Below are 20715 nucleotides of genomic sequence, written 5' to 3' on the forward strand. Positions count from 1 at the left end.
TTGTGTGTTTTGGGAAATTTCGAATAGTTGTGCTGAAAAATTGAGCGTGCAAGGGAGTAAATGTTTTAACTTTCAAGCCACAAATACAAGTTCAAATCTCCCTCCCGATAGTATGATATCCGGCTCGAATCTTCGTTATCCGACATCCGATGGACCAAAATATTGAACTTGGTGTCACTTTAATGTGTTAAATGGCATTGAAATGATTTGGGCGAGGGAAGTTTGTTGAATTTGTTGTGTCTTTCTTGCCTTTAAAGTTTAAAGATATCAAACTTAGAAGCTTCCCCAAACATAGCCAACCCCAACAGTATAAAACTGCTTAACGCAGGAGGTAGAGTTGAATTACAGACTACCCAGTAATCGGTAACCAGCACTCTCTGTGCTTGCTTGCTGTTTTTTGGTTCCCTTGAAATGAACCGCTTGATTACCAAGAGATTACTACCGAATCATAATGTGAGGACGACAGTGCCCGATGACCAACCGAGGACAATTCGAGTCTGGTAAGCCCTAGAGTATCGAACGCCAGTCAAGTTTACACTATCAAATTCAAGAAAGCCGTCCTAGAACTAGGTACATAACATAATATCGGAGACAGTTTGTTGTCCTCGAAGTAGGCCCAAAACTCTGACCCATGTGCCGGTATTCTACTCTAATCTACATTCAAAGAAGAGAGCTTGATACCAGAATGCAATGAATTGAAGAAGAAAGTTCTAACCATCAAGATAATCTATCACTTGCAGGTGAGAATCACATTGATTCTAACTTAACTTATTATATTTATAAAAATGAAAAAGAAAAAAGAAATATTAGTAATTATATCATTTCCCTAAGCTTAAAGCTACACTGCCTGAGAGCCATTGAAAGTGCAATGCCATTAGTGCAAATGTAGGGCATGATGCCGACAGGCAATGGAAACTTCCATATGCTAGCTAGTCATAGCATGTCACCTGTCTTATGACAAAGCATCTCATCCTTTGGCCTTTGTGTTTGGTAATATCCTTGTTGACGGATCAATCCCTGGATCTGAATGGCTCAAGAGACCTCACTCTTGCCTCAATGGCTCAAATACGCACCAGAAAGAGAGCAGTTTCGCCACCACTGGATCATATTACTTGCCAAATTGTCACCCGCATACATCAGTACAAAACAATGTAATGGTGAACAAATTACATTACTGCAACTTAATTTTGTTGGTAATTTTATTTTATGAGATGAATGGATTGGTTGAGGATGATAGGATCAGTGGCACACATTCTCTCGACTGACAGATCAACACGTGTGCGAGCACGACTGATCCTAATATCTTCTTCACACGATTTTAGATTTACAAATGTTATGAGGGTGCATAGATATAGAGGTGCATTTGGGTAAGGTGGGTGGATAGTGTACTATTATCACAAAATAGTAACCTCATCGCCAATAATTTTTTTACTTGTAATTAGGTTTGAATACTAAGTTATTTTTTTCATTTTTTAGTATAAATATATTGTTGCCTATGTGTATATAATATCACATATAATGTGATAAGTGATGAGTAAAAATTGCCATGTCACAATGATTGTATCTCATTGAATGTTGATTTTTATATATTTCTTTTATTTTGTTCTTTTTAATCAACAATTTCATACATAGCTAGACCGACCCTCACAAATTGCAAATACTAATTTGTTAAGAATTAATGGGATTAAAGTTATAGGGTCATCATTCGCTTGAATCGAAATATCTGCGAGATCTGGATCACAACTTGTATTGATTAAACAAATTGTTAGAATTCTCAAAGTAACACGGCGGAAGTTATAGATAGAAAGGATATGAATGGTTACCCTTAAATAGGTTTTTGGAACACTAGAGAATTAATAAAAAAAATCTCAAATTTTGATAAATAATATGATAAGATAATTAAAATACAACCCTAAAAGTCGTTTAAATAGTCTTAGCAAACCCTAACTCCAAATGAGAAAAAAAATTAAACAAATAACAAAATATCAAAAATATTTAAATCACGTTTTGGGCTAGTAAACGCTGGAATTCGGCCAATTTTTACTAGGCTTGTTGTTATCTTGTAGATCTCATCGTTTTCTTTGAATCCATATGTAATGAGCTCAAAACTGACACGTCAAACGAAAGCTACGTTAGTCCGAACAACCTAAAAAGTCAAAATATTCACTTCTGGAATATACTAGTAGCAAATAACCTTTTAACCCATCAATTACTATGAAGCATGAGTTTGTCAAAATAGTGGCGAATTGCGCTCGGGGACCTAAAGTGGGACCGAGAGCAGCAGAACTCGTTAGGATTCGGCTTGGCACGACAGGAAACGGCTTCGAATCACCATGTAAGAAAAGAACGCCGTCCTATTTGCCAGAAAATTTTGAAAAGACTTTCGTTTTCACTAGATCTTAGTTCTTACGAGAAAGAGAGGTTGCTTGAGTTTTCGTGAATCCCCGAATCCCATGCTCTCGCTTCCTATTCATGCTTCTTATATGAATTACCAATTCTTAACACTTTTTTTTATTAAATGTCGCATTTTCTTTTGATTTTTCTGTACATAAAATAACATAAATTTTGTCTTGCGTCATAAAGTGACCAACGCTTATTACAATACCGAGCAACCCCATCATATATGTATTCCATCAAAATATGTTTGCAAGTGAAATAATTGTCTATTCAACATAGCTGCATCCCTTTTCAAAAAACAAATGTTAATTGAATATATCTTATACCACAATGCGATATTGAAATGTTGTATAATTGTGTAAATATGTAGTAAGCTTAGCCTTACTTTTTAAACTGATGGAGATAATAATTTGTGCCAATTATTTTGTCTGAAAAATAATGGAATGATGAAGGTGATGTTTTCTTTTAACATGGATGAAAAAGATGATTTTTTGGCTATCACACCTCTCATCTCTTTATTATTTATTTTCTAAAATCTAAACACACAAAGTTATATAAAAAGGTGCGAAATCGCAATCGCAAGCTCTAAAAAGTAGTAATTATTGCAGTTAATATTATTTAGGAATATGATTTTGTAAATTTAGAAATATAATCCAAATAGGATTTGGGGGATAAAATCTCTTATGACTTGTATTACTTTTGAGGCAAGTAAAGACCACTTGATTAGTATAAATAAAGGCATAAAGCCACAAGAGAACAGGTGCTGAGTTTTCTCTTTCTCTCTCTCTATTGATGTCCCTCTCCTACCCTCAACCTCTAAAATTTCCTTCAAAAATAACCATTTTTTTTAATAAACGATATTATCTGCACTAAAGGGAAATGAGGGGTGGGCTTAGCCTCATAGTGAGCTAACAATAATATGGTTCAAATCCGTATTTGGCGAGAATGAAACCTAAAACCTCTCACTTACAAGTGAGGGAATATATCACTAGACCGTAGTGCTAAGTGGCAGTAACCACTTAATAATTGGAATAAAATGATTAGGATTTAGGACGGAACAATTATCAATTTTTAATAAGGGCTCAAATTATGTATAACAATTAGGAGGAAGTAAGGAATCATTCTTCTTCCCTTTCTTTTCTTTTGCTAAAGGGAAAGAACCCTCAACTTCAATCCTTATTTTCTTTTTCTTTTTTTAAATTAGACCAAAGATTTCTCCAATGAAGAACAAAGCATCTACCAACTCCAGCACATTGCCTTAATAATTAACAGTCTATCACTTTAGTTCCTAAATTGGTTTTATTGTATACTATACTTCTCCAACTTTCTTTTAATGCCTCATTTGTCTCCTTATCATCACTTTGGTTTGTTCACGTGATGTGCACCTCATCAACATTTGAGGGGCAAAAATGTTAATATAAGGCCATGTATACTTCACAGATAAGAGTGTTACTGTGTCCATTCACTTGTCGTATTTTCTCACTCAGTTATAAGTGTAAATGTTTATGATAAATACATACAAAGTGAGCAGGAAAAAAGAACGGATGAGTGTTGGTAGTGACACTCACTAACAATCTTAAACATTATGTAAGACTGTTGGGGAGTAACGGTTTGAGTTTTTTCAGAGTGATGTTGAAATGGATTCCAAAAATGAATTTTACCCTTTGACAAAATAAATAAATAAATAATAAAAAACTAAAGACAGCTTGATTAAGGAGATTAAAAGAGAGCAATATTTATAGTACCAAAATACCTCCCGCTTTGCAGACTATCGAAAAACCTCGAAACCTTGCGCCATTCCTTTTACATGTCCATGATCACAACGGTGTGCCAAACTGTTGGTGCACTGTGCAGAAATCTTGAACTCCTCAACAGCCTCAAGTGCTACTGATTTGCTTCCTGCTGCAGAAAACTTCAACTGTTTTTCTTAACCGCCAGCGTATGTAAAACGGTGTTCCTCCTTAACCAACTCCCCATTGTAACACAGCAGCATGGAAGTTCCATCTCTTTCTGCTGAACAATGGCATTTGTTCACAGATGTCATGTAGGACTTTGCATCTCATGAAAACATATCAGTACTTCTAGTTAACCTCGACTTTCATGAAAACTGACAACAAACGTTTCAAGCCACTCCGAAACTTGTCGCCAATTTGGAAATTCAAGGTCTACCATACTACATTTCTAAATGCTATATTTACACAAATTCAAAGGTCCAAAACTGCAGGTTTTTCAATGAGTTCAACTAAAAAATTATGAAAATGAATCATTCTCAAAAATAGATAGTGGGTAAAGCATAATATAGTAGAATGCAACAGCATACGATTTGGACGGTTACACTCCGTCCGTCACTCCTGCGGAAGAGAGGTTTCTGTTTTGAGTGTTTTGTTTTGGTAGAAAATGAAGGAGGAGACAGTTTCTTCAATTAAATGTTGTATGGTGTCTTGAAATCAGTGTCAGGGGGTTTCGTTGGGTGCCTTTAGGGCGTCGCTACGATTTTTTCTTCTTTCTAATTAGTGAAAGATAATATGGAATTTTCACAAACAAATTTGATCAAAAGAGCAATGTTTTAACTTTTAATGCGGTCCTTAATCATCACTGTTTTTACTGAAATCTTATTGGTTTTCAGTTTTATTAAAATTCTTTAACTTTGTACACTTTTGCATATTAAATGTAATCTATTCCATATTAATTTTTCTTAGACAAGTTACAAATTATGAAATTTGTAAATCCCCATTTTATGGGATATCCTTTCTTCTTCTTTCTTTTATTGGAAATATGGGATATTATTTAAGACCCACAACTTGTGGGATATAAAAACTGAAAAAATTAATCTCACATCTATATATAGTTCTCAATGTCAAAAAATATATGCACCATACACATTCTCCATGTCAAAAAAATGCACCACTCTTATTTTTGTTCAAAAAAATCTACACAATCTCAATGTGGAAAGGAAAAAATGTTAAGTACCCACAAAAATATACTCTGACCTGATTTAGGGTATATATCAAAATTTAAAATTATGGGTACAGTAAATGATTAAAAAAGTTTTAAAGTATACATAGAAAAAAATATTAAGTATATGAGTACAAATTAAAACTAAAAAAAAAATTGATACAAATTAAAATATAGTTGTAAATTTAGTTACAAATTTAAAAGTAAAATATTTGATACAGAATTTAGTTATAAATACTATTAATATACCAATTGTAACGTAAATAATTTTTAATTATAAAACTTAAATATGCAATTTATATTATTCAAATCATGACGTGGATAGAAACTAAAGAATTTTAATAAAAAATTAATTAATGAAATAAAAAAAATAAAGGATGATGATTAGAATCTAATTTTTCATTTTAAAATTGTGATCAAAACTTCAAACCATTGTATTGCTGCTAATTGCCCTCCTTTTATGCGTTGGTGAGATTGAAGTTGAACAGGACAAACCTGTTCAGTAGAAATATTAAAATTCAAGAAAAGCAGTGAACTCAGGTACTCAGACGAGTCAGATCTACACACAACACAACTCAGCAGCAAAGTTGCAAACAGCTTGATATCAACACTGCAACCACACCACACCACCCCACGCCACCCCACACACCCACCTCGCTCTCCCTCTCTCTCTCTCTCTCTCTCTCTCTCTCTCTCTCCATTCCATTGAAAAATTTTCCATTTTTCCATTTTTGACTATTGGTTTCTTGGTTGAACATGTTAGCTCTGATTTCTCTACCATATTCCCCACATGCCCTCAAACCTTCCTCCACGCTTGTTGCATAAACTTCCCTTTTCTCCTTTTCCACTTATATATATCAGGACACCAATGTACATTTTTTAGCAAGAGAAGGATCTGGGTGTTCCCATCTGGGTTCTGAGGATAATAATCTCATCTGGGTACCAATAAATTTCGTAATTTTATTGAAATTTAGCCAAAAGGTTGTCCTGAAATCCTTCAAATCCGCCGAAATTTTGGGGCTTTTTATGATCTTGGGGTCCTCTGCAAAGAAGAAGAAAATGGTAGTTGCAGGAAATGGCCTGTTCTACCCAATTATCGGATTCGCGTCGTGTGTGGCCTTCATCTACATGTCTTTCGGTAACTTGGGGTCGAATTTTGGCAACCAAACGAAATTGAGTTTTGTGGGGAGGAATGGGACTCAGTTCATGTTGGATGGCAAGGCATTTTACATTAATGGGTGGAATTCTTATTGGCTGATGGATAATAGTGTGGATGAGCATAGAAAGCCGAGGGTCCGGCAGATACTGCAAGCCGGTGCAAAAATGGGCCTCACCGTCTGCCGGACTTGGGCGTTTAACGACGGCGACTACAATGCCCTCCAGATTTCCCCTGGTCACTTCAATGAGCAAGTGTTCAAGGTAATATTAATAATCCATGTATATTAATCTTTTTTTCTTCGTATTTAAAATGTTGATTTGCTGTTTTGTGGGAGGTGGGAACCTTTGGATTAGGATTTCATTGAACATAAATTTAGAGACTTTGTTTACTGCGATCGAGTTCTAACCTTTCTCTGCGTACTTGATTGGGTGGTGCAATTTGGGGGCTTACTTAAGTGGTGATCCTGCTTTGCCATATCTATACATGAATGTATTATCAGTAAGGTTTGCTGCTAAAGTAGTAAATTTACGGTTCAGTGTAACGAAAGTAGTAAAGTTACGGTTCCATATCTAGTTATTTTTTGACATTCCTTATGTTATCTTAAGAAGTACCATTAGTTAGCGATATTTCTCCGTATTTTGTTCTTTTTCATAACAGCTTGATCCGGTGGCAGGCTTTGGATCATGTCATTGTAGAAGCTAGACAACAGGGCATCAGGTTGCTTCTTTGCTTAGTTAATAACTTGCAAGCATATGGCGGGAAGACTCAGTATGTAAAGTGGGCATGGGAAGAAGGTGTTGGTTTGAGCGCTTCCAATGACTCATTTTTCTTCGATCCATCTATTCGCAATTATTTCAAGAACTACGTCAAGGTAATTTTGTTTTGTTGCTTTACTTTCCAGGAACAAAAAGTTGACTGCTCTTTGATTATACTTGGACAGCTCATAATCTTAATGGAAAACTGTTTATGGTAATGCCATTGATACATTTATTTATATTTTGAAATGAAGAAACGAATTTAGGTATGCGGTTAAACTTTGGGAGTCCTAATATTTCATAGGATACTTCAGTTCACCCAGAAGTATTTATGTTGCTATGAAGGTGAGGTATGGGGAAAAAGTTTTGCTGCCAAGATGACGTACTAAACACTACTAGGTTTTACTTGCTGAACATTTGGTTTCACATAATGTAACGTAAGCTTTTTAGTCACAAAATGATCACTAGGCATAACTACTAAGACTGCAAAACCTCTTAATGTCCTGATCAGTTGGAAAGATTGTTCTAAATCTCCATTTGGATCTCATACAGAATCGTGTGGATAGAAGAACCTGAAATGTTTCATTCTTTGGCCTATCTAACTTTCTTATGCTTCCCTTTCCCCTGTTCCTACTAAGATACAAATGGAAGGATCTAACTGAGTGCCAGATTTTTTTACTCATGATCACATGAAGTTGAGGAAAATTATGAATTTTAAAGCACCGAGCAACCATTAATAGGATTGTGGCATTTAAGATTTATGAGATACATGTCATGTCTCTGGATTTTGGTAGCCATTTGTAAACATAATATTATGGAGGGCATGTTTAACTGTTGTGGATTCTAAAGTGTTTCAATGTTATGAGTTAAATGATTCTGTACCTTTGGTATCCTGAATAGGTCATTACTTTTCCTTCAGTGATTTGTGTCTCTACAATAACAGAAACCGCAAGAAACTTTGTTTTAATCAATTTTTGTGTTATGAAGATTTACAGGTTTATAGCCAATTCTAATTCATTTCCCCTTTTTTCCTCCAGACTCTCCTAACAAGGAAGAATACTCTCAATGGAATTCAGTATAGAAATGATCCTACCATTTTCGCGTGGGAATTAATAAACGAACCTCGTTGCATAACTGATGCTTCAGGTGACACTCTCCAAGTATGTTTTCAACTATCGATACTGCCTTCTTACAATTATGAATATTAATTTTAAATTAAAGATTTGAGTATTATCAATTTTAAATTAAATTAATAGCCATAACTAAAACTAATAAAATGGCTATAACTAACCATTTTACAATAATTTAATTAAATATATCTATTTATTATCATTTTTTAACCAAATTTGGTATGTGTAAAACGAACCTCGTTGGGGGTGGGGTGGGGTGGGATGTGGTGGGATGGTGAGGGGGAGGGGGGCTCAGTAACCTCTGCTATTAGAACATGAATTAATTGTATGTTATAATGTTGCAGGATTGGATAGAAGAAATGTCAGCTTTTGTGAAAGCAATTGACAAGAACCATCTACTGACTGTGGGCCTTGAAGGGTTTTATGGTCCTAAAAGCCCTAAAAGGTTAACTGTGAATCCAGAAATGTGGGCATCGAGAATTGGCTCAGATTTTATTCGCAACTCCAAGATCCCCAATATTGATTTTGCCTCTGTTCATGTCTACCCTGACCATTGGTAAGCTTTTGCATGTTTATTTACATTGCATGAAATTTCTCAAGTCGATATGAGGGACGTCACATCTTACCAACGTTTTAGAAATCTTACGAATGCATGCACGGTCCCTGTCTATGAAGTACATAATCAGATATGGATACTTGAGGATATATAGATGTATCTTAACTAACTGAGTAAACGATGGAGATGCATATACCTAACTGGGGTCTTATCTTAAAAGCTCACTTGAGCAAACAATCCATGCTAACCTTGGATCTAAGTCCACCTTTTTTAAATTCAAATCTTGAAAAAGGACCTTTATTGAATAAATGTAAACTAATTGTGATCCAATAGTTGACATGGATGTTTGTGCACACCCATGAGTTTATCATGACTATATATCAAATAAGGTTTATTAAGTACCATCCTCTAAGTCTTTAATTTAGATATGAACGGGTGGGATGTACAGTGATACAACTCATCAATCATATTTTGAAACGGTATAAAAGAATGAACTGATTTAGTGGCCTATGAAAAAATAAACAACAACCAAGCCTCATCTCACTAAATGGGGTCCGCTGTATGAATCCTAGAACACCACTGCTCGGTTTTGCGCCAGCTCCAAGTACTCCATATCTTTTCTTATAGTCTTTTCCAAGTCTTCCTAGGAACTATGAGAGTAATTATAAATATAGGAACATGTTCATTTTCTCCGTACTTCGAATTCAAATTATTGACCAGGTGGATTCGTGATTGAATGTGTGGTCAAGGTTAACATGATATCTCAAACTATTTGGCAAGAGTATTTTATGTAGTCTATTGTAGATTTTGTTCAGTATTAAGTCATCTAATGTGCCCTATTTCTTTTGATTCATTCTAGAATGTAATTCGGTCTTTTCTATCCTTTAGTTCAGCTCGTCCCCAACCTCATGTCTGTCATAATTTTTTGAAAGGATGTTTGCCCTTGTATAATGGTACATCTAACGAGTGCTCACTTCGTCCTCACTTTGTGGGTAGGTTCCATGATGAAGAATTTCACAATAACCTCAAATTTGTCTCCAAGTGGATGCGTTCTCACATTGAAGACGGGGACAGTGAACTGAACAAACCTGTCATGTTCACCGAATATGGATTGTCAAACCAGAACAAGGACTTTGAACCATCTCAGCGTGGGAGGTTTTACAAAACTATTTTAGACGTGATATACAAATCTGCCAAGAAAAACCAGTCTGGAGCAGGTGCTTTAGCCTGGCAGTTTTTCGTTGGAGGAATGGACGAGTACAATGATGAGTTTGGGATAATTCCGTGGGAAAGTCCGTCTGAGTATGAGATGATGATGGAACAATCGTGCAGGTTGGCTAGACTCAAGGGACCAACTCAACAACAGCGAAATTTGAAAGACTTGTGTTCGCAAAGACAGTGAAATGCTTATTTTTGTCAGCAGAAAAATTTGTTTCCTTGGGGAGTTGGGTCCATATATTTACGGTTTGACAGTGTTTAAACGAGTTATAGAAACTGCATTGGTTGTGATGTTCTCAAAGATTTTCACGATGAAAGAGTACAGATTAACAGCCAAAAGAAAAGTCATTTACAGCCAACCTGCTTGATTGTTCTACTTCATTAGTTGAATTAGGTTGCTTTGCTTGTAAGAAATGTTATCTGATATTTACAGCCAACCTGCATGATTGTTCTACTCCGGTTTGATTTTTGATCAACCGCTTTAGTTCTGGTGGGATTTCGTCTTCAGAACTTCAATTGATGCAAATTATACTTCTTGTTATGCAATCACACGAAAATTATACATTTCGCGGAAATTATTCCCGTGTGCCTATCTCCCTCCTGTCATGACTTGTGCATATGCTAAAGAAAAAATTGACTGGTTAGATGAAAAATTGGCATCAACCTCCCCCGTTCTTGTCCTGTAACCGAGATTGAAGAGCATCTACTCATGCATACAACACATTTGGTACAATCTAATCTTATTTCTTCCCAACGAATGCATTCGACACATTTGAATGGGCAGATTTCCAACTTGTAACTTGAAACGAGCATGAAGAAATTAACAATACTACTTCGTTGTGTATGTTTGCCGGATGCATAACCCCAATTTAATGGAAAGAGGAGCAATAAAATGGCTAACCGTATAATTTATCAATTCAACACCAATAAATAAATATGTATATAAAGCAGATTTTTTTTTTCATACATCTGAAAATGCAAAGAAACTACATCAACATTCAGCTACGTTTTGCCAATCTGGGCGAAGTCCTAGTGCCATTTACATTACCGGAGGCCTTCTCTTTGTTTTCCTTCCCCTTGCTGCTTTTACCCTTCAATTTCTTGTCCTTGAAACTCAGCTTATTCACCTCCTCCGCCACCTTCAGCACAGTCTCCCCAGCCTCGTCTTCCTCGGATCTCCGGCTCCGAGTCCTCCTTGTGGCCACTCCCTCCGATCCACCACTCAAACCCCTTGAAGGGCTCACGCTGTTACCCCTCTCAGCCTCCATAGCCACCTTATCAAACTCATCCGCCAGCTTCTTCACAAGCTTCTTACCCTTCACAACCTCTGCCTCCTGTTCCTCCTCATCGCTCTCACTGATCACATCCAAGAACCTCCGGCGTTTTGTCACACGCGGAGCCGGAGGGGGCGAATCGGAGGAAGCCCTCTTGCCGCTGGGCTGATTACGACCCGACCCATTTGCAGATTTCGCAAGCTTTTGCTTCTCATTCTCGATCTTCTCCCTCTGCGCGCGGAGTTTGCCGACACTGCCTTCGATGCGGCCCTGGAGCCTGAGGCGCTTGAAGCTGAGGCCGCCCATGGACCAGTGGGCCTCGTTGGCCCAAGAGAGAAAGGGGTCGAGGACGTCGGCAGGCGGGTCGACGCGGTGGTCATTGAACTTGACATCGGTGTAGAAGCGGGGCCGGGGGAGGGTGTTTCCGAAGAACTTGGCGGGGCTAATTGTTTTGAGCTTCATCACCATGGCTGCTGAATGAATAGGCTGAAATGTTGGTTCGAGAATTTCGACAAACAGGTGGGGGGGTGCAATAGGAAGAAGCAATATAATTAATGGATTTGGAGTTTTTCAGATTTGATAAGGGGGTTATAAAGAAGGTGGTGTGGCGGGGAGTGAGTGGAGTGGCGGGAATTTTTGGGCGGCATAATTTTCGCGCTAAAAATTTTCGAGGTTTTTAAGTTCTGATGTTATGGGAGGGAGCCAGATCTCCTAAATATTTTTGGCGCCATCATTTGGGCAAAATGCAGAGTTAGTGCAACCTCCAAATGAGATATTAAAATGTTTAAATCAGCACTGCTAAGACTAGTTTCTAAATTTGATATCAAATTAAGTTGATCATTGTATGGTTTAGTCGAACTGTCAAATATATCAATGTACAAAAAATAAAAAATAAAAAATTGTTTCAAATCTTTTTTAATTAATTGCTAAATGCATTTTATTATTTTTATTATTATTTTATTAGGGGTGTGCTATCTACACACCCTATTTTACTTCTCGCACACCCTTTGATAATTTATGTTCATTGATCTTCTTTAATTTATCTGATCCGACGGCCAAAAATTAAAAAGATGTGTGAGAAATAAAATGAGATGTGTAAATATCACATCCCATTAATTAGACATATCAAGGAGAGTAGAGAATAAAACTTTAAACATTATTAAAGTGCCACATAGGTCATTCTGTTAAATAAAAATTTTACGTTCAAAATTTGACATCTCCAAAGAGATGCTCTTACTTTTTAACTTTCTAGTTTTCTCAGTTGTGGATTCAAAAAGCTTTCTCCTACCTTCTAAGAGCACTTCTAGTGTTGGAAGGCACCCCCAAGTCAACTGCCTATTGAATCCCGTCCAATGAATAGTAACTTATTTAATGAACAGTAATTGTCTTTTGTATCTCCACCTCTAAACTGAATAGTCATGGCAATAGGCAATAAAATATTAGTATTTTTTATTTTATAAAATAATAAAAAATAATTTTATTTGTAATTTCGGATATGATTTTTAATCGATCTCGTTGTACCACGTGTCATTAAATAAGAAATTACAACCCAAAGTATTTGAGAAAATATAAACTTTTGGTGTAAGTTGGAAGATAATGATAAGATATTTATAGAAAAATTAAATCTTTTTTTTATTAATTTTTTCGGATTTTTTTATTTTTTTTATTATTTGTTATTAAATTTTTACACTTTTTATTAATTTTATAACGTGACTTACGTCAGCTTTGCCTCAGTGCGCCTCAGGCGCTCGGGCTGTGGATTCCTGCCTCCCTTCTCCCATGGGCCCACCCCTAGCCCAATTGTTCGCCTGGGCTAGAATAAGGAAGGCCGGCGATTTGGGTTTCTGAGCAGCCGGTCCCCATGGCAATGCACAACGCTGGACTTGCTCTAAAATCCTTTTTTTTTTTTTTTTTTTCCTTTGATTATGAGTGCAAGACAATTAAGTTAATGCAAATCATAGAAGCCAATATATTATCTATCTCTACTAGTATAAAATCAAGCCTATATTTCAATGAAACATGCTTGGACAAAAAAAAAAAACTAGGCAAAAAAGAAAGGATAATAATTCCTAAGGGCATTTGTCAAAAACAAAATAAAAAGAATCAAATTAAATACAAGTGTGTAAAAATAAAACTGTAAAAAATAAAAGAAAAAAAAGTTGGTGACACGCAGCAAAATGGAGCGAGGCTGCGAGCTGATCCAGTGGTATGCCCACCAATTGTTCTATGAAAGGTCCCAACAAGCTTCATCAGCTAACCTTGAGCTTTTTTTGTATTTTAAATGACATGTTTAATCGTCGTCATTTGAAGCCAAGTTAAAAAATAAAATAAAAAGAAGGAAAGAAAATATAGAGACATGAGTCGCCATTTCATCGACCCTCCATTTCTTAATTTCAAATCTCCTCCATCTTCTTCTATCTCAACCTTCAAAACTTTAACCCCCAAACCCAGTCCACCACCACATCTCGCTGGCGCACCTCTCAGCCCCAATTCCCCTTCCTAATTCTTGCTCCAAAATCAATTATTCTTATATAAAGTAGGAATTTTAACCCTAATCCACGATTGAAATTTAAAGACAAAATTGGTGGATTGTTTGATGCTGATTGATATAATAACTTGATTAATATGTATCGAAAAAATATTGATTAACTACCTATTTGAACCATTGATGATATGTAACGACCCGTTCCCAATTTTACGGTTTTTATAATTTTAATAAGTAACTTTATGAAAATGCTATTCAAGGCAAATGCGTTGACTTTATTTGACCACCTTGTCCTGTCATGTAAGATCTATTTTCTTGGCGTATCATTGTAGTATTCGTTGCTACGAACGCATGGGCGCAAACAGAATGTGATTCGAAATTATAACGAAGATTTTATGAAGTTTTGAACGTCGAGGATATTTTGGTAAATTGATAATTAATTGTACATGTGATATTTTTGTCTAACTATTGGGTGAGTGCCACATAGGCACCCAAAAAAATTCAGGAACTCTCTCTCTCCTCCCTTTTCTCTCCCATTCTTTCTTTCTCTAGAGAGTTCTCTCACTCTCTCTCGGCTCTCCCTTTCTTCCAGTGAAACAAACCACCACCACCACCAAATTTTTTGGCTTGTTGAACACCAAAACCATCATTATTTGCATGTCCTCACCACCATAAAACTCCGTTATGATTTTTGTTTCATTGAAAACGAACCCGAAACACCAGTTCGAAGAACAAGGTTTTAGGCCGAGACTTCTAGGCGTGATTCAAACAATTTTCAGCCATCTTTTGAACTCAAAACAGTTTTCGATGAACTCGTGACCTTCTAGACCATTTTCCAGCCAAAACACGGTGAGTTAGTCATTGGGAAAGGTTGCTCAGAAATTCTGGCGAGAACCCAGTTTTTTCCGCAGATGGTCTTTCAGACCATTTTCCAACCACCTCCGGCCACCGTTTGGACTCCAAGCAGCCGCCGATTGTTCGTGACGCCTCGATGTTTGTGCTCGGGAGTTGTAGCACGGACTCCAGGTGAGTGGATCTTTTTTTTTTTTTCCTTTTTACAGTATATATATATATATATATATATAAACTTTACAGTTTCCAGAAACATTTATTTATATGAAACTATGCTTTGCTTGCCATGTCGTAAATAAGTTACATTTTAAATATTGCATTGTTACACTTGTGAATTGTATTGTGTGATGCTGTGGAGACTCAGGTAAGCTTCAAGTGAGTATTATGTGATTGAATGGGTTGAATTGCATTGGTTTGCACACATTTATTTAGAGCTCATCATGGCTGCACCCCAGTATTAGTGCTCGCGCCCGGGGTTAGGACCAGCCTTCACGTGATTGTTCTTCTCCCGCACTTCACACTCACCTTGGATCCAAGTCTTGTGTCAACCTGTCGTACATACCACAATAGGTGGTTCTGACTTGTAGGTGACCCGTGATTTATCGCACAGCTTTCACATAATCGTAGCACTTGAGCGTACATATTTATACCCAGCCTGTTGTACATGTCACACTAGGTGACTCTGACTCGTGTGCTAGCCTAGATTGATGAGCTACAGATCCAATCGTACATGTCACGTTAGGTGACTTCGACTGGCATACTATTTTATATTGGTTTCACACCTAGCTTACATTTATTATTGCTGAGATATTATGACATGGCATACTTTAGTTTTCGCTGCTCTTGGCCATTGATTTTTATACCTATGTAGTAGTATTATTTTTTGGAAACTATACGAGTTTTACAGCGAGGGGTTATAACGTTTTCAAAAGGTTTTTATTAAAACTTTATTTTTAGGCCCACTCACCCTTATTTTTTGCCCTTCTAGGTTATACCTGAAAGTTCTTATCGATGAGGATTCTTGGCAAATCTCATTATAGGTGGCTACCTCTGAGGGTATGATCTTTACCCACACTACTGTACTTTACTTATGCTCTGACATCATGTGTAAAATGGGTTCATTCCCGCTCACAGCGCATTCTTGTCTTTAGGCACTGTTAGGTTTAAATTTATTCACATTTTCCACATCACTATACTTTATGGCTTCATCACCTTCCAGGTGTCGGCCAGCATAGCTCGATTCAGAGTCCTAGTAGACATTTTGGGTCAAGGTGTGTCATGATATCAGAATATGAAACCACATTGTGACAATTGTATGGTGTAGTCAAATTAAAATTTGGAGTTATGTTGGCTTGTTATTTTGAAGTTTCTTGGTTTTCAACATTTGGTAAATCAATTTTTTTTTCATCTAGAGTGGTACTTGAAGTCATAATTTTAGGACGCTTTTATATATTTGTTAAGGTTACTGTTAAATCAACCGTTAATTGGTGACATGACGTCCACATGAATAATGACTGAACATTACGTGAATATTAAAAAATTAAAAAAATTAAAATAAAAAAAAAGGAAGAAGTTTTTGGTCGTCTCCTCCCTCACCCCTCCCGACCATTCCTAGTTCCTCCCTTCTCTCGTCTGCACCCACCATTCCCCCTCCATCTATAACTCCATCTACCCAACCTTATTATTGCTAACTCATTGCGAAGAAAATTTTCCAAATATTAAGCTTATTTACTGACCTGGAATTCCATCAACCATTACTTGACACCTATACACATTTTTTACACCAGTCCATCTTTAAAGTAATATATATTGGAGTTTGGACCCTTAGTTTCTCCTTCCTCTCTCTCCCTTCTTTGGGAAACTGAAAGGCCTTTTTACTAATACAACTAAGGCCTTTTCTCTTCCCTCCCTTCGCAGTCTCTATGCACACTGGCAACCAACCAATTTCCAACCAAAACGGTCACCACCACCTACATCCAAACGTTTGCCACGACCACCGCTAAGATCACCCACTCGATGTCTGATGTTGTCTACCCACAACCACATCACGCCCACCAATATGAACACCCATCCGAAACTCTAATCTTTATCACCCAACTGAAATATGAATTTGGTACCATCTTCTTCTTCTCTAGGATGCCCAACTCAAATATGATTAAAAAAAAAAAAGGCATAATTTTGAAAAATTAATCCTAGTAAATTCTTAGCATTCTCTGTAACAACTCCTCCCGATTAAATTTACGGATTTTGGAACTAAGGCATTTTGGACATTTCTCAGGTGAAAGATATTTTGGGGATTGTTTTTTTGGGCCTTAATTGGTAAGTCGGGCGAAGCCCACCTTCCTTTTTGTCCCCCGGCCCTCCTTTCTTCTTGGCTGCCACGTGGACATTTCTCATCTTTTCCCCTCATTTTCTCTTATTCTCTCTTCTCTCCCCCAAGTTCATTCTCTCTCTCTCGCACCAACCTCCTATCCCTCTCCTCAAGCTACATCACCCACCCATACAGTGACAATAATGGCAACACCACCACCATCACCCACCACCAGTGTCGACTTTCTCCCTACTTCATTCTCTGTGAAGCACAGAGGCTACCCAGCCCCCTCCGACGAGTTTGGCGGCTTCGAGCCATTTCTCGACCACGACTGGACCTGAAAATGGTAAAATCCTAATCTACTCTTGCTGGTCTTCATTTTGGTGGGAAAATAGCATGCTAGGGTGGAGAATCGGAGTTAAAAGGAGTTATGGAAGCTATAGCTTGCTCCTTTGCGAATTTGGCCTGAAAACCAGATCGTTCCGACCTAAACCCGGAAACCCAGTTATAACCCAGGCCTTTGGGCTATGGAAACCCAGGCATTCGCCCCACTAAACCCAGCCCAAGTCTAATAGCCCTAAAGCCCAAACCCAAACCTAGGCCCAGACCCAACCTTGTAGCCCAGACCCATTGAACCCTTGGCCCAAAACTAACATACCCCAACCTAGGAAGGTCCAAGCATGCTGGCCATTACCGTGAGGTGACGTAACCATAAGGGTAAGTGATGTGAAAAAGTGGATAAATTTAAAACTAATTAGAACTAATTATACTAAACAGTGAAAGAGTGCGCAATCGTGGGAATAACCCACTACAATTATTCAGAGCATAATAGACAGTACGACTATCGTAGAGTGGTCAAAGTAGCTAAGTACACTTATTACACAACAGTGGATAAAGTTCATACTTCTAAACCAAAGAGAATGTCAGAACTGCCGAGATTCCTCGAATGCCACAAATAGTACAACTATCTAGGTCATGAAGGGGCGAAAAACAAAGTTGAGTAGGTCGGCAAAATAATGCTTGTACGAAAACATTTATTTTCGAATATAGTAACCCCTTGCCGTAAAACAAGTATAGTTTCCTTAAAACATAGCACGTAGGTATGTAAACAACAACAATATAACTAGAAATATGCTAAGTCATGATATTTCAATGCCACAGTAATAAAATCATGTGATAATCAAGTATAGCTAAGTGCTCATCCATCTAAGCTGACACACGAGTTCGAACAGAAAATCTCTGACACAAATAGGATTGGGTGTAATCAATACGCTCTAATACTACGATCACGTGAAGGCTGGTGCAAAAGCATGGTCACATACAAGTCGGATTGCCTAATGCAATCTGCCCGACAAGACTGACACCTAACTTGGATCTAAGGTGAGCGAATGGTGCGATGTGAACATACACGTGAAGGACTAGCCCTGGCCCTGGGGCGAGTACTAACACTGGTGCAGCAAGATGAGCATGTACAAATATGTATGAATGTCATAATAGTAATATCTCAAACATATAGCAACAATTATCACATTTAATATCACAATAACGAATACTTGGTGATGCGAGATTTATACGCACACAAATTAAACCCTCTTTTTGACAATTGTAGTAATGATGTAAGTAGGGATCATTTTGGACCGGGGATTAGGAGGGATTGTTAATCACTTGGATTTGACTCAAAAACGTAAAAACACAATATAAAACACTATACTAGACTCAAAGTATGCAAAACTTAACAACGTAATATAAAGTTTAAAACACTAAACTAAACTCAAAGAATGCAAAACTAAACAAACGTAAAATACTTAAAACAAATCAAATGATTAAGACTTAACAAAAGATGGGGGGGGGGATTGAGTTTGATTTGACGAGATTAAATAAAATGCACAAATTGTAATTAAAGACAAAATGTAAATATGAATGTGATGAAAATATGGATGATGGAATAGCTAAGGGGTTCTTCTCCACACATGTTACACTTGCATACAAGATTGATTCTCAGTTGGTCTTTCGATAAATTATGAAACTCAACACCCCGGGTTAATTAGGTCCGCTTAAATTAACCGTCAAGTTTTCCTTAAGTTAATGAATTGGATGGGTTTGCGCAACGCAATTCACAACATTCTCCAAAAGTCCTTTACGTGAACAGCACAATAAAGATACAATCAAAGATCATTAAGCATTATGAAAACTATAAGTATTGACGAGGCATTCGTTACTATGATGAGCATGAAACTCGTGCCAAGAATTCATTTAACGCGATTGTTTATAAGCAACCTCCACTACTTGTGAATATAAGTTCGTAACGATTAGGTGAAACTCACTTATATTCTAGCGTCATATTCATGCATGAAAATTAAGCGCGCATTCTTAATAAACGTACATAAATAAGTTATCAATCAAACGGTTAAACGAATTGAATCCACAACTTATGAAATTCCAACGAAAGTTAATCAATTCATATTGCAAGTATAAACATATTTTCGAATCACCCCCTAGCTAAATGGGGTTTAGTTCCTCATAACTTTGAAATCAAAGAAACACCTAAACATTCCAACAACTCAAACTTGAATTGTATGAACGTTTAGGCACTCTTCTCTTCCATTTCTCATACGTACAAAACAAAGAGAATTGAATTTAAACATTGAAATCAAAGAAACACCTAAACATTCCAACAACTCAAACTTGAATTGTATGAACGTTTAGGCACTCTTCTCTTCCTCGTTGTTGTAGCACAAGGTTTAAGGATAGGTTGTGTGATGGTGTGAAGTGTTTTGGAGGGATGGGAAGTGGTTGGATGGTGGCTGCAATGGAGGAGAAAAACTGCACAGAAATGGAAGGTAATGCACGGCACAAGATGTGTGTTTGTGTTGTGTGTTGTGTGGTGAATGGAATGAATGAATTGTGGCTGCAATGCATGCTTATTTATAGGTAAATGAGAGGGAACATGACAGCTAGGAATAGGTGGAAATGTGGCTGCAAGTTTGGTGAATGATTATGAGTGAATGCATGTGAATGTGGCTAGGTTGGAAAGCTGGAATTGCATGTGGAGTGTGCTGAAATGGAGATGCTTTGCACGGCAAAGGGTGGAATATGTGGCTGCATGTTTGGGTTTGTTTAAAGGGTGCATGTGGGTGAATGTTAGGTTGAAATAATGATGGAAAAACAGCTAGGAAAAGAGGGAATGCATGTGGAAGTGTGGCTGCAAAGAGAAGGAGAAAAGCTGGAATGTGTTGATGTGCAATGCACGGCAAAGGGGGGAGAAATGATGGCAGGTTGTGTATGTGATTGATTTAGGGTGAATGTGCATGTGTTTTAGGTTGTGAAAGCATGTGGATTAGGTGGAAAGAGGTGGGTGTGCATGTGAGTTGAAATGCATGTGTTTAAATGGTTGAAATGTGTAGATGATTATGAGTATGATAAGTGATAAGTGTATGGTTATGATAAGTGATAAGTGAATGATATGTTAAGTGATAAGTGAATGATATGATAAGTGATAAATGAATGATATGTTAAGTGATAAATGAATGATTATGATAAGTGATAAATGAATGATTATGATAAGTGATAAATGAATGATATGTGGTGATGATAAGTGATGATAGGTGGTTATGATAGTTTGG

General features: G+C 37.1%; 2 protein-coding genes across 2 annotated transcripts; one reads left to right on the forward strand and one right to left on the reverse strand.

The window, feature by feature from the left end:
• The first annotated feature begins 5739 nt into the window (after window positions 1-5739).
• Window positions 5740-10624, forward strand: LOC137708592 (mannan endo-1,4-beta-mannosidase 2). The gene is made up of 5 exons (XM_068447706.2): window positions 5740-6771; window positions 7185-7382; window positions 8304-8426; window positions 8741-8952; window positions 9949-10624. Exons 1-5 carry the CDS (start codon window positions 6379-6381, stop codon window positions 10352-10354), a joined length of 1332 nt encoding a protein of 443 aa, XP_068303807.2. The 5' UTR covers window positions 5740-6378; the 3' UTR covers window positions 10355-10624.
• A 462-nt stretch (window positions 10625-11086) lies between these two features.
• Window positions 11087-12008, reverse strand: LOC137708738 (uncharacterized). The gene has a single exon (XM_068447883.2). The coding sequence runs from the start codon at window positions 11910-11912 to the stop codon at window positions 11169-11171; it is 744 nt and encodes a 247-aa protein (XP_068303984.2). The 5' UTR covers window positions 11913-12008; the 3' UTR covers window positions 11087-11168.
• Between the last annotated feature and the right edge of the window lie 8707 nt (window positions 12009-20715).

The sequence above is a fragment of the Pyrus communis genome, chromosome 17 (assembly GCF_041283825.1).
Source record: "Pyrus communis isolate YQ-2024b chromosome 17, ASM4128382v1, whole genome shotgun sequence".
Taxonomy (NCBI): domain Eukaryota; kingdom Viridiplantae; phylum Streptophyta; class Magnoliopsida; order Rosales; family Rosaceae; genus Pyrus; species Pyrus communis.

Coding starts and splice junctions, on each gene's coding strand:
- LOC137708592 (XM_068447706.2), top strand. CDS start 6,379: ATGATCTTGGGGTCCTCTGCAAAGAAGAAGAAAATGGTAGTTGCAGGA. Junction 6,772..7,184: donor TCAATGAGCAAGTGTTCAAG/GTAATATTAATA, acceptor ATCCGGTGGCAG/GCTTTGGATCATGTCATTGT. Junction 7,383..8,303: donor ATTTCAAGAACTACGTCAAG/GTAATTTTGTTT, acceptor TTTTTCCTCCAG/ACTCTCCTAACAAGGAAGAA.
- LOC137708738 (XM_068447883.2), bottom strand. CDS start 11,912: ATGGTGATGAAGCTCAAAACAATTAGCCCCGCCAAGTTCTTCGGAAAC.